The sequence below is a fragment of the Myotis lucifugus genome, unplaced genomic scaffold (genome assembly GCF_000147115.1).
Source record: "Myotis lucifugus unplaced genomic scaffold, Myoluc2.0 scaffold_54, whole genome shotgun sequence".
NCBI lineage: Eukaryota > Metazoa > Chordata > Mammalia > Chiroptera > Vespertilionidae > Myotis > Myotis lucifugus.
Genome location: NW_005871102.1, coordinates 135,384 through 161,225, shown reverse-complemented (window position 1 = coordinate 161,225; position 25,842 = coordinate 135,384). Strand labels below are relative to the sequence as shown.

General features: G+C 42.5%; 1 protein-coding gene across 1 annotated transcript in view; it reads right to left on the bottom strand.

Moving 5' to 3' along the window:
• Window positions 1-25,842, bottom strand: part of DNM3 (dynamin 3) — a 300,862-nt gene that overhangs the window by 236,694 nt on the left and 38,326 nt on the right. The window contains exons 5-8 of the mRNA XM_023753926.1: window positions 6,970-7,068; window positions 6,026-6,186; window positions 4,798-4,940; window positions 1,588-1,723 (exon numbers count right to left, since the gene is read on the bottom strand). Coding sequence (XP_023609694.1) covers window positions 1,588-1,723; window positions 4,798-4,940; window positions 6,026-6,186; window positions 6,970-7,068 — 539 coding nt within the window. The remainder of the gene's footprint in view (window positions 1-1,587; window positions 1,724-4,797; window positions 4,941-6,025; window positions 6,187-6,969; window positions 7,069-25,842) is intronic.

Sequence of the window (25,842 nt, the reverse complement as noted above, 5' to 3'; positions counted from 1 at the left end):
CTTCTGGACGTAAATCTGGCCACTCATTTGAAATCTATAATTTTTCATCCTCTTGCTAAATGTAGGAAATGTCCTCACAGACGAATACACGAGTAAGGGTGTCACCGGACATGCAATAGCGGTCCGGCTGTGCTGAGATGGCCATTTTAACCACCGGAGCTCAAGGCCTCTTTGTCAGAGGAAATACATAATATTTTGCCAATCCAACACAGACAGATTGCTGTATGAGAATTTCCCAGAAGGTCTAGGGACTCAACCTGGGATGGATGGGGAAGTACGATCAGAGCAGCATGGAGCTTAGACCTGGAAGGGCATCCAGAGAGCATGTGGTTCGGCCTGACTCCTGAGATCTGGCCTCTCCAGCCTCACTGTCCATTTCCCCTGCACTTGGTGCCACACAACAATGAATTGCTTTGTTCCCTCCCCACACCCTGTGGCTGCACAGCTCAGCCTTCACCAGGCCTCCCTTTCTGTCTGGAAAACTCTTCCCCTCCCTCACCTCCTCCAGCTTAACTAGCTGCTCATCCTTCCAAACTCCGCTGAAGGCCAGGCTCCTGAGGCTCTGGGCAGGGATTCCTGTCTGTGGGCTGTGTTTCCATAGCACCCTGTGCTGAAGTTTACCACTGTCCTTAGCACATTTTAATGAAACGCTCTGTTTACCCATCTGCCTCCCACACCAAGACATAAGCACCCGCCTCTGTACGAGGGGCAAGTAGCCTAGTCCCTGAACCACTTAGCTGCCTCCCGAGTGCCTTGCCCCTAACAGGATTCATGCTTACACACAAGCTCAGCTTTGCCTCTGTTTTCCTCATCTCACGGGCACTAACATGCGCAGCTGTGCAAGCCGAAACCTCGGGAGTCACCTTGAATGTTCTCTTTCTTGCATCCCCCAGATTCAGCCCGAGCCCTGTGGACCCTACGTCCCAAGTCACAAATCCATCCTAACTGGGCACTTTCTTCCTCTGAATTCATTTCATACACCCTTCTCTTGGTCAGCCCCATCTGCTCTTTACCTGCTGCAGATGCCTGCTTTAGGGCCTTGTCCTGGGCTGCTTATCTTGAACAACCCTCTCCCCTCCTCCCCATCTTCACAGCTGACCTCTTCACATGTTTTCAATGTCCCCTACTCAGAGACACCTTGCCTGAATGTGCCATCAAAAGTGGCTCCCCCACCCTCTTTCTTTCTCTCTCTCTCTCTCTCTCTCTCTCTCTCTCTCTCTCTCTTACATGATCATACTTGAGATCTCTTTAACTTTGTCTATTTCCCCCACCAGACAGTGTCTCTGTCCCAATCACTGGCACCTAGAATAGGTGCTCAAGAAATATGTTTAAATTAATTAGACAATAAATCGACGTCATAGGGACTCAATTAGTATTTGTTGAAATAATTTGAAATCTCATTGAATAAAATTGGGGCCATCAGTAAGAAATTATTTCTCTCCTAAATTTCATTACCTAATTACGAAGGCTTTCGTTCCAAGAACTACCTTAGTCCCATACCACCCCCGTAACCTTTTATGAAGTTATGCAGAACAGAATGTGGAAATGAAGTGAAGCCAACGGGGGAAAGCAACGTTTGGTACAAACCTTTACTATCTCAAAAGGAAAGCGTTCATGGAAAATGCGATTGATTTTCGCACCTCCTGAGAGCTCCAGGGTATCTACTTGATCCCCTGAGCCTTCAATTCTCTTCTCGAAGTCCACGGCAAATTGCTGAACCATCCTGCAATTGTGAGAGAGAAGTTAATTCCAGTTGAAGTAACCAGGCTCTGCATTTCTCATTTCAATTTACTGTGGTTATCGCCTAGAAACCTTTTCCTGGTGTTCTTAGTGGCACCTACTGGCAGAGTTAGCATTGCACTTTGCACTCAAAATGTAATGATCTGAAATACACGTTTTTTCAATTTATTTTAGACATTTAATTAAAATGTATTCTAAATATCTATGCCATTCAATGCATTCTGTCCATTTCATTGCAGTCATAGAATGCTATTTAATAATACTTCAATTCAAGATAAACAATAAATCTTTACAGAGAACAAACAAACCACAGCTCCTACAACATCACACCGGGTGTTCCAATGGCTCTAGCTGAGTCCCCTTCCCAAGCAACTCTCTTCCCCGCCCCCAGCATCAGAGAAAATGATCATGTGCATTGGTGATGACTGGATTTAGAAACTCTAATCTTATCATGCTGGAACTACTTTCAAATTCAAAATCTAATAGGAAAGAAATCCAAACCATCTAATACTTGCAGCATCTTTTATCAAAATCATGGATAAATGAAAAGTCACTGCAAATTATTAAGCCAGGAAATCTAGAATATAATTAGATGTAACTATAGCTATATCCACGCATATGCTAATGCTAATCTAATTCTTTAAACACCTAGAAGGGTATAAATGTATGATACGTGCTGAAACAGTGGGAAAGTTTAGAAAATGTGTGTCCTGCCCTTCTTTCCCTGTCCTGCCACTGCAGCCAGCATACGAAACACCTAAGTCCACACTATCCTCACCTGACAGACTCCTCCCTTACTTCAGAGTCTCACTCACATTCCCTTTCTCTGTGAACTCACACCTTTGCTCCATGTAACTACTTCTGCTCCCTCATCGAGGCTCCATTAATATTTTATACTTACAAGAGATATCACATTTATCAGATTAGTTTCCTATATGTCTGTTTCATCTGCTCTACTGTGGCCTCTTCTTGAGGCCAAAAATCTTATCTACTGTTAAATCCCCAGATCCAGATGCCAAGCAGAATATACAGAGATGAGAGGAAGGAAGACAGGCAGAAAGGAAGGAATGAAAGGAAAAAGGGAGAGAGGGTGGGGAGAGAAGGGAAGGAACTGAATCACTCATCTACCAGGGAAAAATCTAACTGTGGAAAAGTCTGTAATCTGAATCCAATGAAGACACAGAGGCAAGACCCAGTCTTCACAAGGACAATAGTTTTGGTTGGATATTAAGATGATGACCTAGCTTGGCCAGCGTGGCTCAGTGGTTGAGCTTCAACCTATGAACCAGGAGGTCACAGTTCAATTCCCAGAAAGGGCACATGCTTGGATTGCAGGCTCAACCCCTAATAGGGGGAATATAGGAAGACAGCCAATCAATGATTCTCTCTCATAATTGATGTTTCTCTCTCTCCCTCTCCCTTCCTCTCTGAAATTAATAAAAACATCTATATATATAAAAGCCTAATATGCTAAGTGTCCAACTGCTAGACCAGTCACTATGACGCACACTGACCACCAGAGGGCAGATGCTCCAACCGGTAGGTTAGCTTGCTGCTGGGGTCTGGCCGATGGAGACTGGGCAAGATGGGCTGGACACACCCTGGAACCCTCCCGTGGTCCCTCCCCAAGCCAGGAAACCTCCCCGGCCTCTAAAATATTTCTTATAATTAATTTCCTTTCAATGTACATGAATTCGTGCACCAGGCCTCTAGTTTTTAAATAGAAGATGATGACCTAGGACCTACACAGAAATAGCTTTCATTTCTCTGTAACTTGAAGAGTTTTTATAGGTAGAAAGAATAAAAAGAATAAAAAGAAAAAAATGAACTAGGAAAGAGCCGAATCCAAGAAAAAATTTCCTCTGTATGATCTCATAATTTTTAAGTGGATAAGATGAGCACATAAAATGCTACCTAAATAATTTGAGCATTTAGAAATCCCCCCACAAAGAAAGGAATTATATTAAGCATTTTAAACCAAATTGAGGACATTTTGATTGCAAGACTGCAGAGGGAGAAAGGGGCCAATAAGCGGTGACGAGCATCACCCTGGCCGATACGGCTCAGTTGGTTGGGCATTGTCTCGTGCACCAAAAAGTTGCTGGTTTGATTCCTGGTCATGGCACATGCCTGAGTAGGAGGCAGCCAATCAATGTTTCACTCTCACATCAATGTTTCTCTTTCCCTTTCCCTTCCCTCTTCCTTCTTCTCTCTAAAAATCTTTAGAAGGAAAAAAAGAGAGAGAGAGATGGCGAGCATTATCTTTGGAAATGGACTTCATATGTCCTGGAATATAAGGTGGATGGGGCAGGGGTGGGGAGGTGTCTTCTGGTTGAGAGGGCCCTGAGGCAAGTTACAAAACAGGGATAAAAGGACAGATGAGGCTGGAAGGGACCCGGAGAGGGAGTCAGGGTAACACACACAAGGAGCTGGTCTTTCTCTAACAATGCCGCCATCCTATCCCAGGCCCCACAGGGATAAATCTAATAACCAAGGATAAGATGGGAAGATCGTGAAGGAATAAAAAGATACTTGGCAGTTTTCATGTTTTCATGTTCCAAGGGTTAATTAAAATCATTAAGGACAAGGATAAAGAAATTTCAATGTGTATGTACTTTTCTATTGAATCCTTGGTTCTCATTCCACCGGAAAACATATACACAGATCACATGAAATGACTGGGGGGAAAAAAGTACAAGTGACACCGAGGGAAGGTGGACAATCCAGGTGACACTTTCCACAGAAGCTCTGCCCACTTCTAATTCTAAGGGCAAAAACACCCCTGCTGAGTTATCATATCGGTACTACCTATTTACTGAATGCAATTATAGCACAATAAAATTGGGCATGGGGATGAGCAACTGGTTAAATTTGTAAGAACAATTATTCTTCAAGAAAATGTAAAGATTCAAGGCTCGCTGTATAATTTATACAAAGCCTCATGTACTTGACTTGCTGCTTCTATTACGCCGAGAAAACAGCATGGCGGATAATAGACTGAAGCAAACGCCAAGGGGGGAGACGGTAGGGTGGGGCACGGGAGGGAGAGGGGCTCACTGCAGCAGGGCTTTGGTCTTCCTGGTGGGGTCCTCGGGCTTGAAGTTCTTGTAGGCGTCGACTTCGTGTTCTATGGACAGCATCTGGGCCTGCAGTTTGTTCCTGAAGTTTGGCAGGGTGTCTCGAATGTGGTTGGTGAGTTGCTAAATAAAACAAAACAAAAATGTCACACACGCATACGACAGGTTGAAGATTAGCTCGTGAGGTTGAAGATTAGCTCGGGAGACAAAAACTTGGCCTTCAATGTTTTTCTTTTTTAAAATATATTTTTAATTGTTGATAGTATTACAGATATCTCTCATTCCCCCTCCCTCTTTACTCCCCCTCCCAGCCCCTACCCAGCCCCCCAGGTCTTTACTACCCTATTGCCTGTGTCTATAGACTATGTAAGTTTTTTGGTTTATCTCTTCTCGTTCCCCCAACCCCACATTGAGGCATGTCAGTCTGTTCCATGCCTCCATGCTTTGCTCCACTGTTTTTCTAATTGCTCAACACAGGAGGAATCATACACACAGTTGAGACTGAATGTAGAGACAGGTAGTCAGAAGAAGCTCAGACCCTCTCCTCCACTGCTGGAGGCGATGCTCGAAATGTCTCAGAGTTACTCGCAGGGGCCATCTGGGGTAGCCTGTTCAAATGCAGCTGATGTTACCAATGAGGATGCCTAGCAACACCCGGCAGGGATCGATGATCGGATCACTTACCTTGTCCAAAGAAACCTTAAGTTACAACGTGGTGGAAATGAAGGAGTGGAGAGCTACGCGGGGTGCCTGATGTTCTCAGGAGACACGGCTCCCCACCCTGGTGGAGCTCGGAGGTACCTGTCGGCTGTGAACCTCCTCTCCATTCTGCAGCCCAAACAGGTGCTTCCTCGTGCCTCTACCTCTAGGCCCCAGCCTAACCGTGCTGGGTCCCTGGCTTCTGCCTTCAACAGGTTACCTATAAAAATGTGTGCTAAAATGTATACCCCTGGTTCACTGTTCCTCAATAAGTATGTCTTTCTGCTTTGAGCACTGTTCTTTCAATAATATTAAGGTGGATGATTCTATTCAAGAGAACAGTAACAATGTGGCTCTAAATATTTATATTCATTTTTAAAATTCCTATCATTTAAGCTGCATGTCTTATGTTAAGAAAAATGAATATAAAAATAAGAAATATGAATTCTAAAAGTCACTTACATATTTCCTTAATTGTTCTTGTTGCTTGAAAGCACATTAATTTTTACCTGATTAAGGACCTTCTGTAGGTGCGGGGTCCCCATCCGATCGGCAATATGTCTGTAAGCCGGGTGTGAGAGAAAAAATTTCCTCTCCGCCAGCATGGCGGCCTTGATGTCCTTCTTCCCATCGATGTCCTTCTGGCTTCTGTTCACCACCCCCACGTAACCTGAAACAGAACACACAACTATGGTGTTTCGGGCACTCTTTGTTGTTTATTTTGGGGAGATTCCAAGGCTCTCAAAGAGGCTGAATAAAAAGGCAAAATTATTAAGGCCCGAGGAATGGGTCCCTTTTCAAAACTCAACTTGAGACATCAGTATTTAACGAAGGCTGGTTGATTTGGCTAATGGCAATATTTTAGCATTAACACAATAATGTCCTTTACCCTTAAAAGCTCTGTGCGTTTTAATAAAGTATGTTTCTGCTCAGCGGGTGTGTCTCAGTGGTTGAACGTTCCATGAACCAAGAGGTCCCGGGTTCGATTCCCAGTCAGGGCACATGCCTGGGTTGTGGGCTCGATCCCCATTAGGGGGTGTGCAGGAGGCAGCCAATCAATGATTCTCTCTTATCAATGTTTCTATCTCTCACTCTTCCTTCCTCTCTAAAATCAATTTTTTAAACTTTTTTTTAAAAAATAGAGTATGTTTCTTAGCAGTTTTGCCATATAGCAGGTAAGTCAGACTTAGAAGAGGACAGTATATATTTATGCAGTCTTTGAATACTTATACCCTTCCTCCCAACCCCCCGCCCCTTTTTCTGTTTTCTTGTTCCTGTTAAGGAATACTTTCCCCCGTGGATTTTTCATGTGTCTATTCCATAAAAAGTGTAGCTAATCATAAACCCATTCCTCACACCTGAGGCAGCATTAAAACCAGGCCTCCCACTGGCCTGCCCATTGTTTCTCGGCCACATCATCAAAGGAATTCCTGGGGGGCACACGGTACGTTACCCCTGCGAAGAGGCAGCAGCTTATTCTCTAGAATGTCCCTGGCATCCGTTCCCTCATCCATAAGGTCCAGTTTGGTGATGACTCCAATGGTTCTCAGACCTGCAGTACCAAACAAACCCAACACTGAACAGTCTGCAGGAAATGAACAAATTGTAGAGACATATTTCTCCCCATGCTAAGCATAAAGCACTCATATGCCTGGTCCTTTTCCTGCTCCTCTCTCTAATCTACTGCTACCCCAGGCCAGTCTGGGGGACTCCAATGAGATGAGGAGGAGAGTTGTGAAAACACCCATCCATGAGATAACTTTCTGTTCAACAGAGAAAAAAATAAACAGTGTATCACCAAATACTTTTAAAGTCATGAGTTTATTTTTGTATCTTGCATACATGGCAATTATACATTTAAATTTTCCTCCCAGGTTCCGCACATAACATGCATGCTTAAATTTTTTTTATGTATGACATTATTTAAAAATATAATGGGCCAATGATGAGATTGTACTAAAAATCAAGGCTTATTATTGATCCAGTTCTGGAGCTGGGTCCAGTATAGCATTAAGCTAGTTACAGCCCATCAGTCCATTGTGTGTGGGGTCCACACCGTCTGGGCCATGTGAGCAAATGCAAAGTGTGAGAGCCCCACAAGCCAGGAGCACGAACCAAGAGCAAGAGAGAGAGAGCTCCTTTGTTTAGAAGATTATATATCTCAAATTTCCCATGCTTGCAGTGGCCACCCCTACTCGGGCCAATGACCTGCTCCCAGGTGTGACTGACAGACAAGTACCTTCCCTATGTCACTCAGACTTTACTGGGCATGTGTCTATTTGGCCTTCCCTTTGCTTCATTCCAGTTATTCATAACTTGGTTCATGACAACAGAATCCATAGAATATACCTAATCACTTTGAAGGTATTAACAGATTTCAACTTCCGAAGGTGAGGCTGAGGGTGCATTAGCGATAGACATATAGAAGATTATGCAAACAGAGAATCAACTATCAAATCTCAAAGACAGCATCATGGAAATGTAATCATTTACCACTTGGGTTAGCTGTGAATAACATTTCAGAATCATACATATTCATTAGTGAAATGTGAAGGTTAAGTGTATGCGTGTGTGTAAGTATATGTGGGTATGGGAGAGGGATATAGAACAGCTGAATCTTCTCTGCAGCAGAAAGTCAAAAAAGAATATCTAAAATGTTTTAAAAATCCAGAAATAGTAGTATAAAAAGATCACATAAAAGTATGGAGGTGAATACAAAAAGAAAAAGCTAAAATGGTTGAAAGTGGAAGCCTCTGGAAATAAGTGATCAAGAGATGGGAGGGATGGGGAAGGGACTGATACTTTGATTCAAAGCCTTTGGGACTGATATTTTAAAGCGACATACATTTAGAACATTAATAAAAATAAAAGTTGAATTTTAAAAGCATTTTCTTTACTGCTCCCTTATTTATAAGAAGGCAGAGGAGTCTATGCTTGGTGGTGTGCCCAAGGAGATCCCTGGCTTTTTCATGTTTAGATGTACAAATAGGCAGCTTAAAATCACCAATGAAGTCCTGCTACCAGACTGCAGACAGACCTCAAAGCCATGGCCAGAGAGCTTCCAAGGCAGCATGTTTTGCAAACACTTCACTGGAAATCTGAAGACTTAGATAAAAATAATAATAGAGACCAATTATTGAGCCCTGATTATGAGCCCGCCTCATGTAGGGCTTGAAATGACTCTATGCAGTAGGTACTCTTATTTCCTCAATTACACAGATGAGGAAAGGGAGACTTGGAGAGGAAGTATACGCTGTGTAAAAGCTCACAGCCTGTAGGGCGTGAAACCCAGGCAACCTACTTCCATTTTTAATCACTATATTTTTCTGCCTTCCAATTCTTCGCTAGATTCTACAAGTGATTATCTGTGTTCTTTGGCAAGTTCATTAGATGTCTCTTTTGAGCCCAGAATTCTGGGATGGAGAACAACTCCCAGAATTAGAAGAAATTAGATAAAGTAATAAGTAAACTAAAGAGTAATTTAATAAAATTCTTGCCCTCCAACTAAAAGGAAAATATAAATAAGTTAAGAGCTAATAAGGAATGTGTGATAGTGTTTCAATTATGTTTCTCTTCAGGAAAGAATAGCCACAATGATGAGCGCTGATGAGTTCTAATGAAGACCTTGAAAAGACCCAATGCACATCAAAGGTCTGATTCTTCTATGGCCTAGAGGCCAAGAGCACTGACCCAAGCACTGCCTCTTATTAGCTCCAAGACATTAGTTTCCTCATCAGGTGCAACCACATCAAGAGCAGAACCATTCGTCACAGCTTACATTTGATGCCGGAATAATTATTCTTTCTTTTTTCATTAAATTTTAGAGAGAAAGGAAGGGGGAGAGAGAGAGAGAAAAAAAAACTGATGTGAGAGTCACCCACTACTGGTAATCGAGCCCACAACCTGGAATTGAACTGGCAACCTTTCAGTGCACTGGACAATGCCCAACTAACTGAGCCACACAGCCAGGGCTGGAATAATTTTTAACAGCATCCCCTTTAACTCTTAAAGGACCTCCTGTTTGAAGAATAAATTATAGCACAGCCAGCGTGGCTCAGTGATTGAGCGTCAACCTATGAACCAAGAGGTCATGATTCAATTTCCAGTCAGGGCTTGATCCCCAGTAGGAGTCATGCAGGAGGCAGCCAATCAATAATTCTCTCTAATCATTGATGAGACCTTTGATGTTTCTATCTCTCTCTCCCTCTCCCTTCCTCTCTGAAATAAATAAAAAAATATATATATATTTTTTAAAAAAGAATAAGTCATATGTTCACTCTGACTCATCAATAAAATGACAAACCAGCAAGTGAGGAACTTGGAAGTTGCCACTGTGTCCACACAATAAATCAAAAGCAGAACAGACTGAAAAATCAACAAATCCTTCTTAGATTCATCAGACAAATGGAGTCATAAAGCATCGCCCCCCAAATTTGGAGAGACAGACAGATGTACTAATATACAGACATTTCACAACCCAGAAGCAGAAAACTCTGAGGGAACCCGGGCCCAGGTAGGAACACCTGTGATTGATGAATTGCTGAATGTTCAGTGTGGAGAATCTCAGAGTAGAAAACTGCAGGGGGACCCAGTCATAATAGGTACCAATACTTTTGTTAGTTTTGCCTCCAGGAGCTCAACCAAATCCTCAGTGATTATCTGAGAAAAATCCCCTCGTGCTTCCGGCACTGGGAGAAGACAACCTGATTTTAAAAATGGGTGAAAGATTGGAAAGACACCTATCCAAAGAAGATATACAGATGGCAGGTATGTATCTGAAAAGGTGCTCTAGACCACATGTCATCAGGGAAATGCAAATGAAAGCCACAGTGAAATATTACTACGCACCCACTAGAGTGGCCAAAATCCAGAACACTGACAACACCAAATGCTGGTGAGGAAGTGGGACAACAGGAACTCTCGTTCGTTGCTGATGGGAATGCAAAATGGAGCAGCCACTTTGGAATACAGTTTGGCAGTTTCCTACAAAACTAAACATAGTCTTACCATGGGGCCCAGTAATCGCACTCTTTGGTATTTACCTGAAGGACCTGAAAACATGCCCACAAAAAACTTGTATGCAGATGTTTACAGCAGCTTACTTATAATTTCCAAAACTTGGAAGCAACCAAGACGTTCTCCAGTGGGTGAATGGATAAATTAACTGTGGCACATCCAGACAATGGAATATTAGTCAATGCTAAAAAGAAAGGAGCTGTCAGGCTATGAAAAGACATAGAGGAACCTTAAATGCCTGTTATTACTAAGTGAAAGAAGCCATCTGAAAAGACTATATAGTATAGGAGTCCAACTACATGACATTCTGAGAAAGGCAAAACTATGGAGGCAATAAAAAGATTTGTGGTTGCCAGGGGGAGGGGAGGCAGGAGTGGAAAGCAGAGCACGGAGGGTTTTTAGGGCAGTGAAACTATTCCGAACGAGATTACAATAGATACATGTCATTGTACATCTGTTCAAATCCATTGACCGTACAACACCAAAAGTGACCCCTAATGGAAACTATGGACTCTGAGTGATAATGATGTGTCAGTGTAGGTCCATTTGCACCCCTCCAGTGGGGGATGTTAATAGTTAGGGAGGCTGTGCATGTAGACAGGAACTCTCTGTACCTTCCACTGGGTTATTCTGTGAACCTAAAATGGCTCTAAAAAATAGTCTATTCATTAAAGACAATTAAATACAAACACATGAAAAGTACTTTGTCCATAAAAACCACTCAGTACGTGAAAGTTGTGATCTCACCAACTTTGTTTCCCATCACTGCTCTCACTCTGCTCCAATCCTGAGCTCTCAATATTACACAACCAGATGCAGTTCTCCAGGTAACCATGCATTTTTGCCTCCTCACTTCCTAACACCATCCCCCTCACCTCCACATAGCCTTCCCTTCTCTTCTTTTCTTGGTCAACGCCTACCATCTTCAAAATCCTTTTCAGGCCTGTCCTGCAGGTCCGTAATCAGACCCCCACAAGTGTACGTGTGGAGTCCTTCCTCCGTGCCCCCAGAGCTCTCTGTGTACACAAACATCAGAGTTCTTAGGAATCTGCTTATTTGTCTATCTCACTCAATAAGCATCTCAGGATCTCTTCAAGAATAAAATAATATTGAACCTGCATATTCTAAGCAATTAATTCATATAGATGCCAAACAGAGTGGGAACTCAACAAATGTTTATTATTAAATAAATAAATGAACGAAAAAACAAGCCTATTTATTTTTCTTAGGTTCAGATAAGAACTGAAATACAAATTTCAGAAAGGAAAGAGACCATTCTACCATGTTACCTGTGTTTGTGGTCAGCACAGTGGTTTTCCTATAAGAACACTGCCATTTCTTCCATTGATGAATGCAACTAAATTACAAGTAGTGTGTTGTTTCACCTAATTAAGAAATGGGACAAAACCAAGCCAGGAACCACATTAGCAGTTTCCAGAAAAGTAATCTGGAACACTGTACTCTAACACAACAGCAAAGAAAAAAATCAATGAAGAGTTAGTGTAAACATGTATATATAGAAAAATTAAAAACAGACTTAGGGAATTAGATGTCCTTCAGTTAATGCATTTTTTTTGTTTTGGGTTTGGGGGGGGTGAAGTAAATGTTCTTTTTTCTGCTTGGCAAAGATTATGGAATATTTTATTTCTGCAAGCAATCAGCGATGAATGGGAATAGTTTCATGGTGTTTTTTTCCCCGTAAGTTTTCCATGAACATTATTTCCTTATTACTCCCAGAAATTCTGAATAGCACAGTTTTCATTTTCAAAGTCAGGTAATATTGTTCCATGTGATCCTAAAATATTAACTAATAGAAAACATAAAAATTACAGTTGCTATGGTAACAGAGACTCTATCTTGCTCACCAATATATGCCCAGAGTCTAGCAAAATGCTTGAAAGATGTTTTTAAAACATATTTTTATTGATTTCAGAGAAGAAGGTAGAGGGAGAGAGATAGAAACATAAATAATGAGAGAGAATCATTGATCGGCTGCCTCCTGCACGCCCACATTGGGGATGGAGTCCGCAACCCAGGCATGTGCCCTGAAAGGGAATCAAACCATGACCTCCTGGTTCATAGATTGACACTCAACCACTGAGCCACGCCAGCCGGGCAAATGATTTAATATTTGTGGAAGGAAGAGAAGAGAGGAGAAGAAAGAGAAAGGAGAGAAAGGAGGAGTCCCTGGCTGTGGGCCTGGGACTATTACGGCCTTCCCACTCTTACCTTCTCATGCAGGAGTTTTTACTGCAGACAATAACTAAGAATGCTGCGCACACAGCCCTCAGCAATTATTTGGAATCCTGGACAGATACTTCAGACAGCTGACTGCTGACCACAAAATGTTCTGGCCCAGAACGTCATCCAGGTCTCTGCTGGCAACAGCAAGGAAACTGCCCGGAGTTCCAGTTGGTGACCTTGGTACTAGATGACACCAGCTCTCTCTCTCTTTTTTTTTTTTAAAGTCTCCCTTCACTCCCAAGCCACATCCAAGATCCACTGGTCATCTCTCCTCTTCTGAACAGGAGAAACTGAAAGGCTCCTCCTCCAGTGAGAATTTCTCATTCAATCTATTGGCTCTGCTGGCACCTACTATATAGGGAACCTGATTTGCATTATATGGGCGACTATGAGCACCATTACAAGAAACTATGGTTTACACACTCACATACACACACAAACACACACACACACACACACACGCATAGGAACTAAAACTGCTTTCTGAAAGGGTTGGCTCTGTGCGTCATCCTGGCTTATAAAGATGACAACACAAATGTGGACGGAGCCTTGGGCAAATGATAATGTTGGCAATCCTGAGCAAAGCCAGGCAGGCAGGAAGTGGAAAGCAAGGGTTAACTTTACAGGGAGGTATTTAAGTTTAATAGCTCTATGCTTCCTGAAACTGCTAAAACTATTGGTTTTTTTAAAAGTCTTCTTTAACAGGAATTTCTGCAGGAAAAATAACTGCATATCTGAAACTTGACAGCCACAAACCCACTTTCTAAGCAAGGAAACAAATTAATTTTATGTCATACTTTTAAACTGCCGGACACTCTCTAAGTACTTTGCAGATATTAACTCATTTCATATCAACCCTGTAAGGAAGGAATTACAATTACCCCCATTTTACAGATGAGGAAACTGAGGCACAGAAAAGTTAAGTCAGTTGCCCAAGATCAGAAACTAGTAAAGAGTGGAGCCAGGATTCAAACCCAGGCATTTTGGCTCCAGTTTATGCTATTAAACGCTAGGCTGCCCTGTTTTACAATATAATTTTATGTTGTATGCTTTTATTTATGTAATTTCTTATTAAGGCAAAGTTTCTGGAAAATGTTTCTTGGTTATTTTAGCAGAACAGCTTGTCCTTCATTCCAGCAAACTGCCCACTTCCTCCCTTTGCGGCCATCCTGCCAGTCCTCTCACTGTGCCATCTGGAACCATCTCTGTTGTCACCAAATTGCTCCAACACACTCCTGCTCCGGTCTAAACAATGCTTCTCACTTCCTTGCTGTCACTTACACCCAGTTCTCTCCCCCATGCCTTTTGGGTGGAGACTGCATGTTTTCCTGAGCTCCCTGGAGCTCAGGGTTGGAAGAAAAGAGAGTAGACATTAATGAAGTTTTCTCGCTCCTCGGAGCTGCTCCAAACCTCTGTTCCTCCCAGTTGCTGCCATCTAGGAAATGCCCAGACACCACCATATTCAACACACACACACACACACACACACCACACACACATACACACACACACACACACACACACACAAACTCTTAATTGAAGGTTTTAGTATCATGCTATTCCTTACTATCCTTAGTTCCCCCATTATCTGCGCAGCTTCGTTGTTTGTGGAGATGATGTATCCAGTTCTCTTATGTGTTTAGTTTCTTGACCTCTCCTACTCAGTGATTTTTACCTGCATGCCATTTTAGCAGTTTCCTCCCATGACCACATTCTGGACATTTGTCATGTGGACTTGTTCCATCTGTACATCATAAACGCTTACAGTCTACTCTCTAACCACAGACTCCTGTTCTTCCCATGCCTTTGCTCTCCTACCTCATCCAGAACCCCATCCCGTTCCCCCCAAAACTTACAGGTCCTGTCTGGCTTCACTTTCTTCCCTTCTTCCAAGGATTTCACAGTCCACCTTTCCAATGAGTCTTTTTCCAATATCCTCAACTCTTTTGCCCACTTTGTCTTCCATCCAACAGATCCTGCAAAATTCTGACTCAAAAGCAATCCAACTATTTGCCTGTCCAGCCCCCTGGCTGCTTGGTGCACATGCGCTCTGCCCCAATGGAGTCCTTCCGTGTTGCCCACTTGCTCCTTCTTCCTTTCCCCACAGCGGCTGTTCAAAATACCTTGCTCCTCAAACATCTTACACAACCCCCTGCTCTCCCATCCTCCTTTCCACCCTCCACTCCCAGTTTTTTCTCAGCCCATAGCCTTGCTTCCAACTTAGAGAGAAAAATCTACGTCAACAGGCAATAAATTCTTCAAATGCCTCTCCAGATATCTCCAAATTAACCACTATCTGCATGTACTTTCTTCATTCTTGTGTCAGTGGAAGAAATGGTTCTCCTATTCAAGAAACATTGCAGAGAAAGAATAGAGGGAGGGGGAAAGGAAAGAAAGGAAAGGGGAGGGAGGACGAGGATGTATAGGGGAAAAGAGAGAGGAGGAAGTACAGAAGGAGGGAGGGAGGGAAGAAGAAAGGAGGGAAGAAGAGGAAGGAAGAGAGGAAGAAAGAAGAAAGGAAGGGAGTTGGAGGGAGGGACCCTGAAATCAGCTAGGGAAAATGAAAGTCTTACAGAAATTTAGAAGTTTTGATTTGGTTTTTTTAATGGTCATATTTTATATAAATAAACTGCCACAAAATAACTATATGGATCTGGTTTGAGCAGATATACTGGGGATGGCTTGTAGAATATGTTTTTATAGCAACTTTTAAAAGAACTACTACTATGCCAATGGTAATGTTAGAAGCTTGTGGTCGCATCAGAATTCAGGAGTAAGATTTAAATGTATAAGTGACTATTAATTGTGTTTAAATGTCTTTGAATTTTTTTAATCCTCACCTGAGAATATGTTGTGAGTTTTTTTTAATTGACTTTATTTAGACAAAGAAAGGGACAGGGAATGAGAGAGAGAAACATCAACATGAAAGAGAAACATTAATTGGTTGCCTCCTACACACACCCAGACAGTGGATAGAAATGGTGACCTATTTGGTGTATGAGATGAGACTACACCCCAAACAACTGAACCACATCGACACAGCTAAATGTCTTTGAATTCTGAAACAAAAAGACATGAGAACACAATTGTTCTTTAATACTAAAGTCATTTTACTAGTAATTAAACACTTCCACTTTGAATAGCAATGCAACACATTCATATATTAATATAATGAGATTTCCGGAGAAAAGATTCATATCTCTAATTTTCAATTAAGGGAGAGATTATGTTTTATTGCTTTCTTACATATTTTTTAGACTTTCTCATAAACTGTATTCCTTTTTCACATACAAATTTCAACATTCAAACTCCACAAAGAGCAACTCAGGGAAAATTCGAACATGTTCATGCCACGTCTCTACAGTGACGCCCAGTGGCTGAAGGAAGGAACGTGTCAGTGTTAGCAATCCACATCTCACATTTCCTTTCACACTGATAAAAAAATCTTGATGACAATAACACGTTCCACTTTCATAGCACATTCACTTCTGGCAATGTGCCTTCAGACTTCTCTGTTTCATTCCTATTTTTATAAAAGAATTCAAATACATATCTATTCATATTCATGATCTAAATCTATTCTCTTTCTTCTCTTTCACAGTAAATTTCACAATCAAGTTCATTTTATCTTTCCCAATAAAAATAGCATGTCTAAAGAGCATATACTTTTAAGATCTACTCTCTTAGCAACTAAAAAAGCTTTTTTAAAAACCTATAAGATAAATATTTTTCGTTGTCATGTTTCCAAGTCTATGGTTCAACATACTTTTTATGGTATATGTAAATCTTGATATAATTTTAGACATAATTCTATGATTCAACATACATTTTAAAAGCTCGAATGGGAGCTTTCTACACTAGGGCCAGCCTATTCATCAACCTACGGATGAACTAATTACTCTCTTTTGCAAATGGGCTAATTTCTAACAAAAGCTTGAACAAGCCTACTTGAATTGTACTTGCATGAAACTCTTAACATTCAAGTACATACAATGCAAAATAGCAGCATGATTTGAAATGTGCATCTGTAATTCCCAGACTTCAGAGTATTATGGTATGATGATAATTACACACACTTCCTATCAAAGTTCTGATCACACAGGAGTGTAGGGTCACGTGTTTCTGTGCTACCTGCTTTCTTCAGAGCAGACGTTTAAGTTATTCCCTGGTCAAGCCTAATACACAGTAGATGCTCATTTAAAAGAATAATTGATTGAACAGAACAGATATAAAGTGATTTTTTCAAAGACCAGGAGCCTTTTTGGTTTTAGCCTCTGTTCTTATCACTTTCTCCATTAAAGAAAAATCTAATTGATTCTATGAGTCTCATTCATGTTAGAAATACTAAGATAAAAAATATATCCCTTAAGAAGTCAAAACATGGCATCTATGAGCAATTAAGCAATTTCTTCTTAAAGTATAAGATACGTTTACACATACTCATTGATTCAATTAATAGCAGGGAGGATTTGGGCTCATGTGCAATTAACATCTATTGACTTCTTTAATTTGGTCAAATATTTAAGGCTCCGAATTTCAAGGTAAGCTGGGAATCCAACGGAAAGGAAAAATCACGGCAGACAGGCTGCCTGGAAGCAGGTTTTCTCCGTGGAGTGCTCTTGTATTTGCATTTGATAAATACACTCGTCAGATTCTGAGTGCGACTTAATGCCTGATGCATGAAGCTTCTGTTCAATTTAACAGCACCTCCAGGACCAGACGGTAAAGTAGACGTCTGCTAAACGTTGCCAAAGGTCAGTGACTATCAGTTTGCAACACCCGTGGACTTTAACGTTTTCCAGATTGAAGAGGGAGACTTGTTGAAAGCCAACAGCTTGAGGAGGTGGGTTGGACACACCTCCACAAAAAAAATAAAGAAGTCTGCCTCCAGCTTCTGATAAATTCACAAATTTCATCTCAAGAGAGGATGGTACCCTCTTCCCAACCAGAGGAATCACTCCTCTTGGAGAGGTGGGTTTTGTTTTTAATATATATATTTATCTACTCCAGGATGAACTCTGGTCGTGCTAGCTTTAGAAATGAAATTCATTTTCTGTGAAATAAATCACCATGAAAGGAGTTTCCAGACACATTTGCCTCCCTGGTGAGGCCTTTGAACAGTCCTGTATTGCAGACGACGAGCTTGATGGGTGACGCTGACATATGGCTGTGCCCAGAAGATAAAAGGCACAGTCAGAGTTTTCATGGGTAATGAACTTGTGCTCAGGTAATAAATCAACACCACTGTTGGGACAGACTCCTTGGCCTTCTATACAGATAATGCGAGTGTAACATTATGATGAACTGCTCAGCTAAGGTGTAGCGGTATCTATAAAACACATTTCTCCATAAATGTGGAGACTTCATTATCTGACCATTACAACCTACCAGGAAAAGTGGACATTACACCATCATAAATAAACTCAGTATGATAAAAACTATCTCCCCACCAATCAATCTAACCATCTAACCTCATCTGTACCCATATCCTCTGCTTTTCCTACTGTTAAAATGAGACACAATATCCAATCCTCTCCTGTGTATGGCAAAGACTCCCACAGGTCTCTACATTATATCTCCCTCCCCTAATCAAGGATTTTTCTCATATTTATCCATTCTTTATCCTGCTTCTCCTACACTTAACCCATCTCTGTCCTTCATCACCAATTTTCTCTCTCCTGGGTCATTCTTATCAACATACAAACATGCTATAATGTCCCCCACCTTTCAAACACATTCTCTTGATCTTACACTACTGTGTCCCATTTTTCTGTTTATCTCAACAGTGAAACTTGAAAGAGTTTCGGTCTATCTTCTGTTTCCACTTCCTCACATGCAAGTCTCTTTTGGACCTCCTCTAAAAAAGGATTTCCTACCAACCCCTTCCTATTAAGGTCACCAATGAATTTCATGTGCCAAATCCAAGGGTCAATTCTCTACCCTCATCTCCATTGGATGAGCACATAATAGTCTGGTTTAGACACAAAGATTGGAGACAGTGAGGACTTAACCAGGTTCAAGGCTGCTTTGCTTCTGTTTACTACTGAATATCTCAGCAAGCAGTGGAAAGGATTTGTGGGCTAAGAATACATGTGGCTCAATGGGGGCTGCTTCCCAGCACCTCCCGGGCTCCTTGCAGAGGAGCACTTTAAGCTTGAAGATGAATACAGCCTATGAGGATTGGGGAGATTGCCAAGCCAGAAAGGCAAAAAACACGGTTCCGCTGCCTTTTAAGCCACTAGGTTGGTTGTACCGCTTCGTGACAATGGAAGGGAAATCTCACTATCCCATAGCTAGCAACTCCTGCGCCCCAGTTCTTACTGTGTCATCCACCTTCCTCAAGGCTGAGTGGTAGACTCAGCCTTGACCTTGATCTCTCTGCAGCACTGGACACAGCTAATCACAAGGTCCTTCCTGAAACCTTCTTTGCTGTGGCTTCTGGAATGCCACTTGGTTCTCAGCCACTTCTCAGTCGCCTCTGCTTTTTCTCCTCCTCTTCACCAGGGTTATTTCCTTGGTCCTCTTCCTAGCCAGGAGCAAAAGAGGTCAAGAAGGCAGAGGGCCCAGGGAGTGGGTTCTGGGACCCCAACCTCACCCAGCAGATTTCCTGGACCCGGACTCCATCGCCCTCCCACAGTTCCCAGACCAGGCGGGATCTTTCCTGCCTCCCTGCCTTCGCCCATGCAGTTCCCTCCACCTGGAATGCCCTTCCTCAGCCTTCGGGTCCCAACCGGCTTTAACTCCCCTGGAGAATCTTCCCTGAGTCCCCAGGGGCTCCCCCTGCATCCTGCATCCACTGTGGTCACAGCCATTTTCTTGATGATGCTCTCCCAGGGCGGTGAGGTCTTGGGGATGCTAGCTTTGCCTTTGTACCCTCGCACAGACAGGTGCTCAATAAATCCAGAAGGAAGGAGGGAGGGAGGGAAGGGAGCAAAGAGGCACCTCTCGTAGGACAGGAGAGGATCTGGACCTAGAGCACCGGGCACAGGGCTGGGCACAGAGCAAAGCCCACCCCCTTCCTGCCGCCTCCACTTGAGCCTGGGCTCCAGCACCTTCTGCCTCAGGGGTCCTCTCTATACCCACAGGCCTGTCTGTTGCCCATTTGGATGCAAGGTAATCACACCAGTATGCAGGCGTGCACTTGACTCCACAAGGAGCTGGTGTATTGGGGAGAAAGGCCTTCATTCTCAGAAATCCCTGGACTGTGCAAACTTGCAAGGGCCTGAGGGCTGACCTTTAGCAGAGGTTTTCAAATGTTTTTTACACTGAATCCTTTCTGCAGACAAAGCCTTACCTGGTGGCCATTATGTAAAACAGATGGAAGCTAAGCTACTTGGGGCGAAGTGGTGTGTGTCGAAGGCACCTGGGAGACAGGACCAGAGTCCCCTTCCCCCTGTAGCTCTGGGTCTGGGGGAGCTGGGGGTTGGGGTTGGTCCTGGCGGTGGGATGGGGCAGCAGGAGAGAGAGAGAGAGGGAGAGAGAGAGAGAGAGAGAGAGAGAGAGAGAGAGAGAGAGAGAGAGACAGCGTGCCCTGGGTTGAGTCCAGTGGCCGACATTTACTAACTGGTACAGAAGGGCTTCAATATTTTCAGAACTATGTGTTCATGCCAGTGTGGCTGGGCCAACAAACTCATCTTTCACAGCAAGAAGTCAGTCTATACAAACAAAAATTAAAATATGTCCTTGGGAAAAATCATAATGACGTCAACTTTCATGTTCTCGCTGTTTCTTTTTTTTTAACCTTGAAGGGATATTTTAGGGGAAGTATCTCTTGTCTAGAGGAAATATTTATATGAATTCAGCAATTCCATCAACTTCTCTTTTTCTTTTGTGAAATGCAAGTAAAAGTAAAATTGTATCTGAAATATGATTGTTATGGTTTTATAAAAGTATCTCTACCCCCCAAAAAAAGATTCTGCAAAGAACCTAGTTCCAAATAAGAACACATTCGCTGGCATTGGGGGACGGGGGGGGGGGGAGAATCAGGCCTTAGACACATCTTTTTAGGGGATACCATTCAACTCACTACCCCGCCTCCAGGCTGATATCTCCCAGGCTCACAACTCCAATTTGAACTCTCCCTCACATTCCAGTCTCTAATATCACTAGTAATAAACCTCTCAGATTTACATTTCCAGAATACAACTCTTCATCCTCTCCAAACACTTTCCTCTCCTAGTATTCCTAATCGCAGCAAACGACATTACCACTTAAGCGATTTCTTCGATTAAAACTCTCGGAGTCCTCCCTGCCTGCCTGCTTTTACGCCCAGCAAACCGGTGATACTGTCAGCTCTACTTTCCAAGTGGACCTGGAATCTGACGGCGTCTTCCCTCTGGTCCATTTCTCTCTGATTCCAAGCCACGTCAACTCTCTCCCTGCGGGACCTCTTTGAAGGAAGAATCTAACTGCTCTCCCCATTCTATTTGGACCCCTCTTCCAGTCATTTCTTCTCACAGCCGCAGCCGCTCCCATGAAAACATAAATCGGATCGTCTCTCTCTACCCTCAAAACCCCCAAGTGGCTGCTCATCACGCTTTGAATAAAGTACAGTGCCTGTTATGATGGCCTAGAAGACCCCACAGGCTCTGGCCTGCCTACCTCTCTGATGGCAGAACCTACTGGTACACCTCCCTCCCTCCCACCAAGCTCCATCCTCAGTGGCCCCCTTGCTGTCCCTTAACATGTCAAGCCAGCTCCACTCCCGGTCCTTTTGTGCTTGCTGTCCTCTCAGCCTGGAAGGCTCCACCTCCAGAAACTGACAGGGCCTGCCCCCCACCCCCCCCGCCCCCCCTGGTTTTCTGCTCAAATGCTGCTTCCACAGCCCTTCTGTCTAGAATAGCATTCCCAAGCACTCTCTCTTCCTGCATCCTGTTTTAATTTTCTGTCACTACCTGACATTACACAAACCTGGAATCACAATAATCAGTTATCTGTCATCTGTCTGTTTCCCTCGTTAGAATATGTGCTCCATGAGGCCAAGCATTTTGTTTTGTTCACCACTGCATTCGTGATGCTCAGAATGGCTCTTGCCATATAGTCCTTGCTCATTAACTATTTGTTGGGTAAATGCACAAGCAGCTAAAATGATCTTCTAAAATTAGTTAAAGCAATGTAGCCATGTTAAAAACTGACATATACAAGTGAAATCACATTAAACCAGTTGAAGGTAATTTTCACTGAGTGCTTTGCTTTTAGGAAATAATGAGGAAGTATTCACATGAGAATAGAACCATGAACTCTTCCCAATCGATTCTTTTTCCAGCATTTATAATATTTGCTCTAGAAATTCAGTCTTTACGTTTGTCAAGGGAGTCTGTTTCTTATACAGAGAAAAGATGCAGAGATATTCTAATAAATCTCTACCTCACAAAAAAATTACAAGGCAAAACCTAATTCAATGCAATTTTAACAATGTTTTGCCATGTTTCATATCATAAAACTTCATCAAGCAGCTTTCACTCCAATTTTATAAAATTCTAACTTGTGTTCATGATTATTCCTGAATAAAGTGTTTAAAAAACAATTGGGATGAGAAAGCTGAATGATACAATAGCAAACTAGACCTACTGGGAGCAGAGGCATGTGGGCTCCTGTCATGCTCCCGCTAATTACCATCCTTTAGACTGAAAGCAAGTTCCAGAACTTCTCTCAGTTCCTCTTACATAAAACTGGGCAATGCCACCTACCTAACAGAATCCTTGTGGTTAAAACATCTGACACGGAGTGTTATTACACAACTCATTTCACTTGGATTAATACATGCTGTGAGCCAAATTATACCCCCTAAAATATTCAAATCTTCATCAAACAGATCCTCTGTCATATTTCTCTGGGGACTTCCACGACCTCGCAGACGTGAGAAGACGCGATACAAAGAGCTTATTTGTAACAGTGGTGGAGAGTCACGAAAATAATCAGAAATGTGTACTGAGCATCTACTTTGTTCAGTGTCCCACTGAGTGGTCCAGCATACAGAATTTACACTCCTGACCACAAACACTTTGCCTGGCTCAAGAGATGCCTCCTAAATATGTGTTGAACAGCAAATTAATGAACTAGCTAACAAAGGCAGTGATTGAATTGTTGATGTATCTAAGTAGACATTCTAAATAGCAGAGGAAGTGTTCCTGAGAGGAATCAATGCAGTCTCCATGGTGAGACTGTGCTAAGAACCCTAGTCTGGCCCTTTGACCCTAAATCCATGAGCAGCAGCTGGCATAATGCCTTAAACCCGTGGCCGGCAAACCGCGGCTCGCGAGCCACATGCGGCTCTTTGGCCCCTTGAGTGTGGCTCTTCCACAAAATACCACGTGCAGGCGCGCATGTACAGTGCGATTAAAACTTCATGGCCCATGCGCAGAAGTCGGTATTTTGTGGAAGAACCGGTATTTTGTGGAAGAGCCACACTCAAGGGGCTAAAGAGCCGCATGTGGCTCGCGAGCCGCAGTTTGCCGAGCCGCAGTTTGCCAACCACTGCCTTAAACACATCAAGCCAAGCTAAGGACAGCCCTCCTTCCATCCAACCCCAGCCTCAGCCCCGGCCCCGGCCCCGGCCCCAATAAGGTCGTCTTTTACACACAGTGGATCAAGCAACTCTCAGGTAAATCTGGAATCATTTCTATTTTTATGATACAGTATTAAAATATTCAAAATAATTCTATTATAATTCTAAGTGTTATCAAGCCTCATTAATTCATACTAGGGTAAGCAGCAGTTTGGATTACAGAAAGCTACTGACTGTTTTCACAGGTTTATTATCACTCTAAACTATGGACAACAAATAAAATAACAAAATAGTGTCCTTTGAATCTTTCCAAGAGGAAAATAACTGCCAGCATTTGGTTAGCATTTGGAGTTAGAATTATCTTTATAGATACATTCATCTTATTTAATTGTCATAGCAACCTTTTGAGATAAGGTTTATTACAATTTCATTTCGTTTTAGAAATTAGGTAATAAGGTTCAAAGAAGTTACCAAATAACCTGCCCAAGGATATGCTCTCAGGATGTGAAAGATCTGCTTCCAAACCCTGTGGTCTTCCATCTACACCATTTAATACAGCAATTAATTGAGGAGTGATCTGATGCAGTGAGGACAGCACTAGGTGAGGAGGGAGGAGCAAGGCACCATGTGATCAGAGGCATGTTATTCAACACAGTGTGTTGCCCCCCAATCAATTCCCTCTCCCCAAAATAGGATCTCACTCCAACCAAACTCATATTATTCTCCCGATACTCAAACCAAAGTGTGTCAGAGTGTTATGCCCAGAGTTCGGGGTCCCCAATAATCCACCACCAGGGAGCCTTTTCCGATGCAAAAGCAAAGGGTCTTTTACCTTTTAAACCGGACAGCCATTCCCCTGGAAGTTGTGCTAAAAATCCTCGTTTAGTCCATAAAAACATTTTTCACAAGTGATGCAACAAGTAAGGTTGAACTTTGTCTACCTACAAATCTGTGACATTCAACATACAGTGAGAGAGTAATTCATCATGAAATTTATTTTGATATATAGCACAGATAAATGTTTTCCAGAATGACAGTACTATTTATTTTGTAAAAGCTTTCATTTTGAATATCATTATGGAAATAACTGAATACTAATTTATCAACAGAAACTTCCTTCCCAAGTATATACATGATGGGGCAAAAGTAGGTTTACAGTTGTTCATCTGGAAATTAACACAATAATCCTATCTAATAAAAGGGTAATATGCAAATTAACCATCACTCCATCACAAATATGGCAGCACCCATAGCCACAAGATGGCGGCGCCCAGCCCTCTCAGACCCACCGGAGTCCCCCAGTCCCGGGGAGGCGGCTGCTGAGAGCGAGCAGAATGAGTGGCCTGGTGGAATGCTCGCTTCATCGCCGCAGCAACGAGGCAAGCGTTCCACCCGGGCCACGGAGAGCCTCTGGGCAGCGGACGCGGAGCGGCCAGGCCCTGAAGAGAGCTACTGGCGCAGGGCTAGTAGTTAATAAGTAATAACACAAAAATAAACTCTGTTTCATGTACTCACAACCGTAAACCTACATTTGCTCACCCCGCCCCTCCATATTTAAATAAATGCAAGTCCTACTTAGGTGAAAATGGCCTTAATTTAGTACAAAGTAGCTACTGCCCAAAACAGACCACCTCTCGAAAAATTATGTAATTATGTACTTTGGTGAATCAGATTATAAGTCAGGCACCTGGAATAAACAATGGTTCTCTGTTATCTAAATAGCTCATCCTCCTCAAAACTTCAGGCAAGGGCAAAACTTCAGGAAAGACGGACATAAAGTGCTGAGGACAGGCCCCTTGCATAGCCACCAAATTAATCATGAAGACCAACAGTGACACAGACGTCATGACCAGATTTCCCTCATTATCCCAAATTCAAATGTCTGTTATATGACAATTTCCTGATTACTAAAGTTACTTAAGATCAGAATGGGGAATAATGCAATGGAATAATAAATGGTAGAAAAGAACCTCTAAGAAAGCCATTCCTCCATAAAAGCAGTAAGAACATTGGCAAAAATTGTCAAAATTAACTTTTTCAGAACTCTGGAAATTAATCAAAGGCTTACAACAAACTGAAAGGTATTTATCCAACAAAAATGACTGAATCTCAGTGAGACTAGTGAGATTTGTGGTGTTTGAATTTTCCCTTTTCCCATTCCTGTCTCCTCAGCTCTGCAGTAGCCTTGAAAACCCCACCATCCCAGTGAAATCTAGTGGCTGGCCACTCACCCTCTTGCAAAGTCAATGACTCCCATTCATGCCCACACAGAGCTTCCCTCAGCTTTTTAGTGCTCTGCTCTTATATCTGAATGAGCAGCAAAAGATCGCCAGTCACTTGAGAGAGGTCTCTGAGATCAAAGACAACGACCAAAACAACCGACAGGAGGACATGGACTCAGAAACGTTGTAGATTATGAAAGGAAATCTCAAAATGTTCTCATTAAAACCTTTAGAGAGGACAATGCACGAGAAACCAAGAGCTGAATGAATAGAAAACAATAAAAATAACATTTACACAGTAGGAAAATGCTGTTGCAACTTATTAAGTGAAAACAGA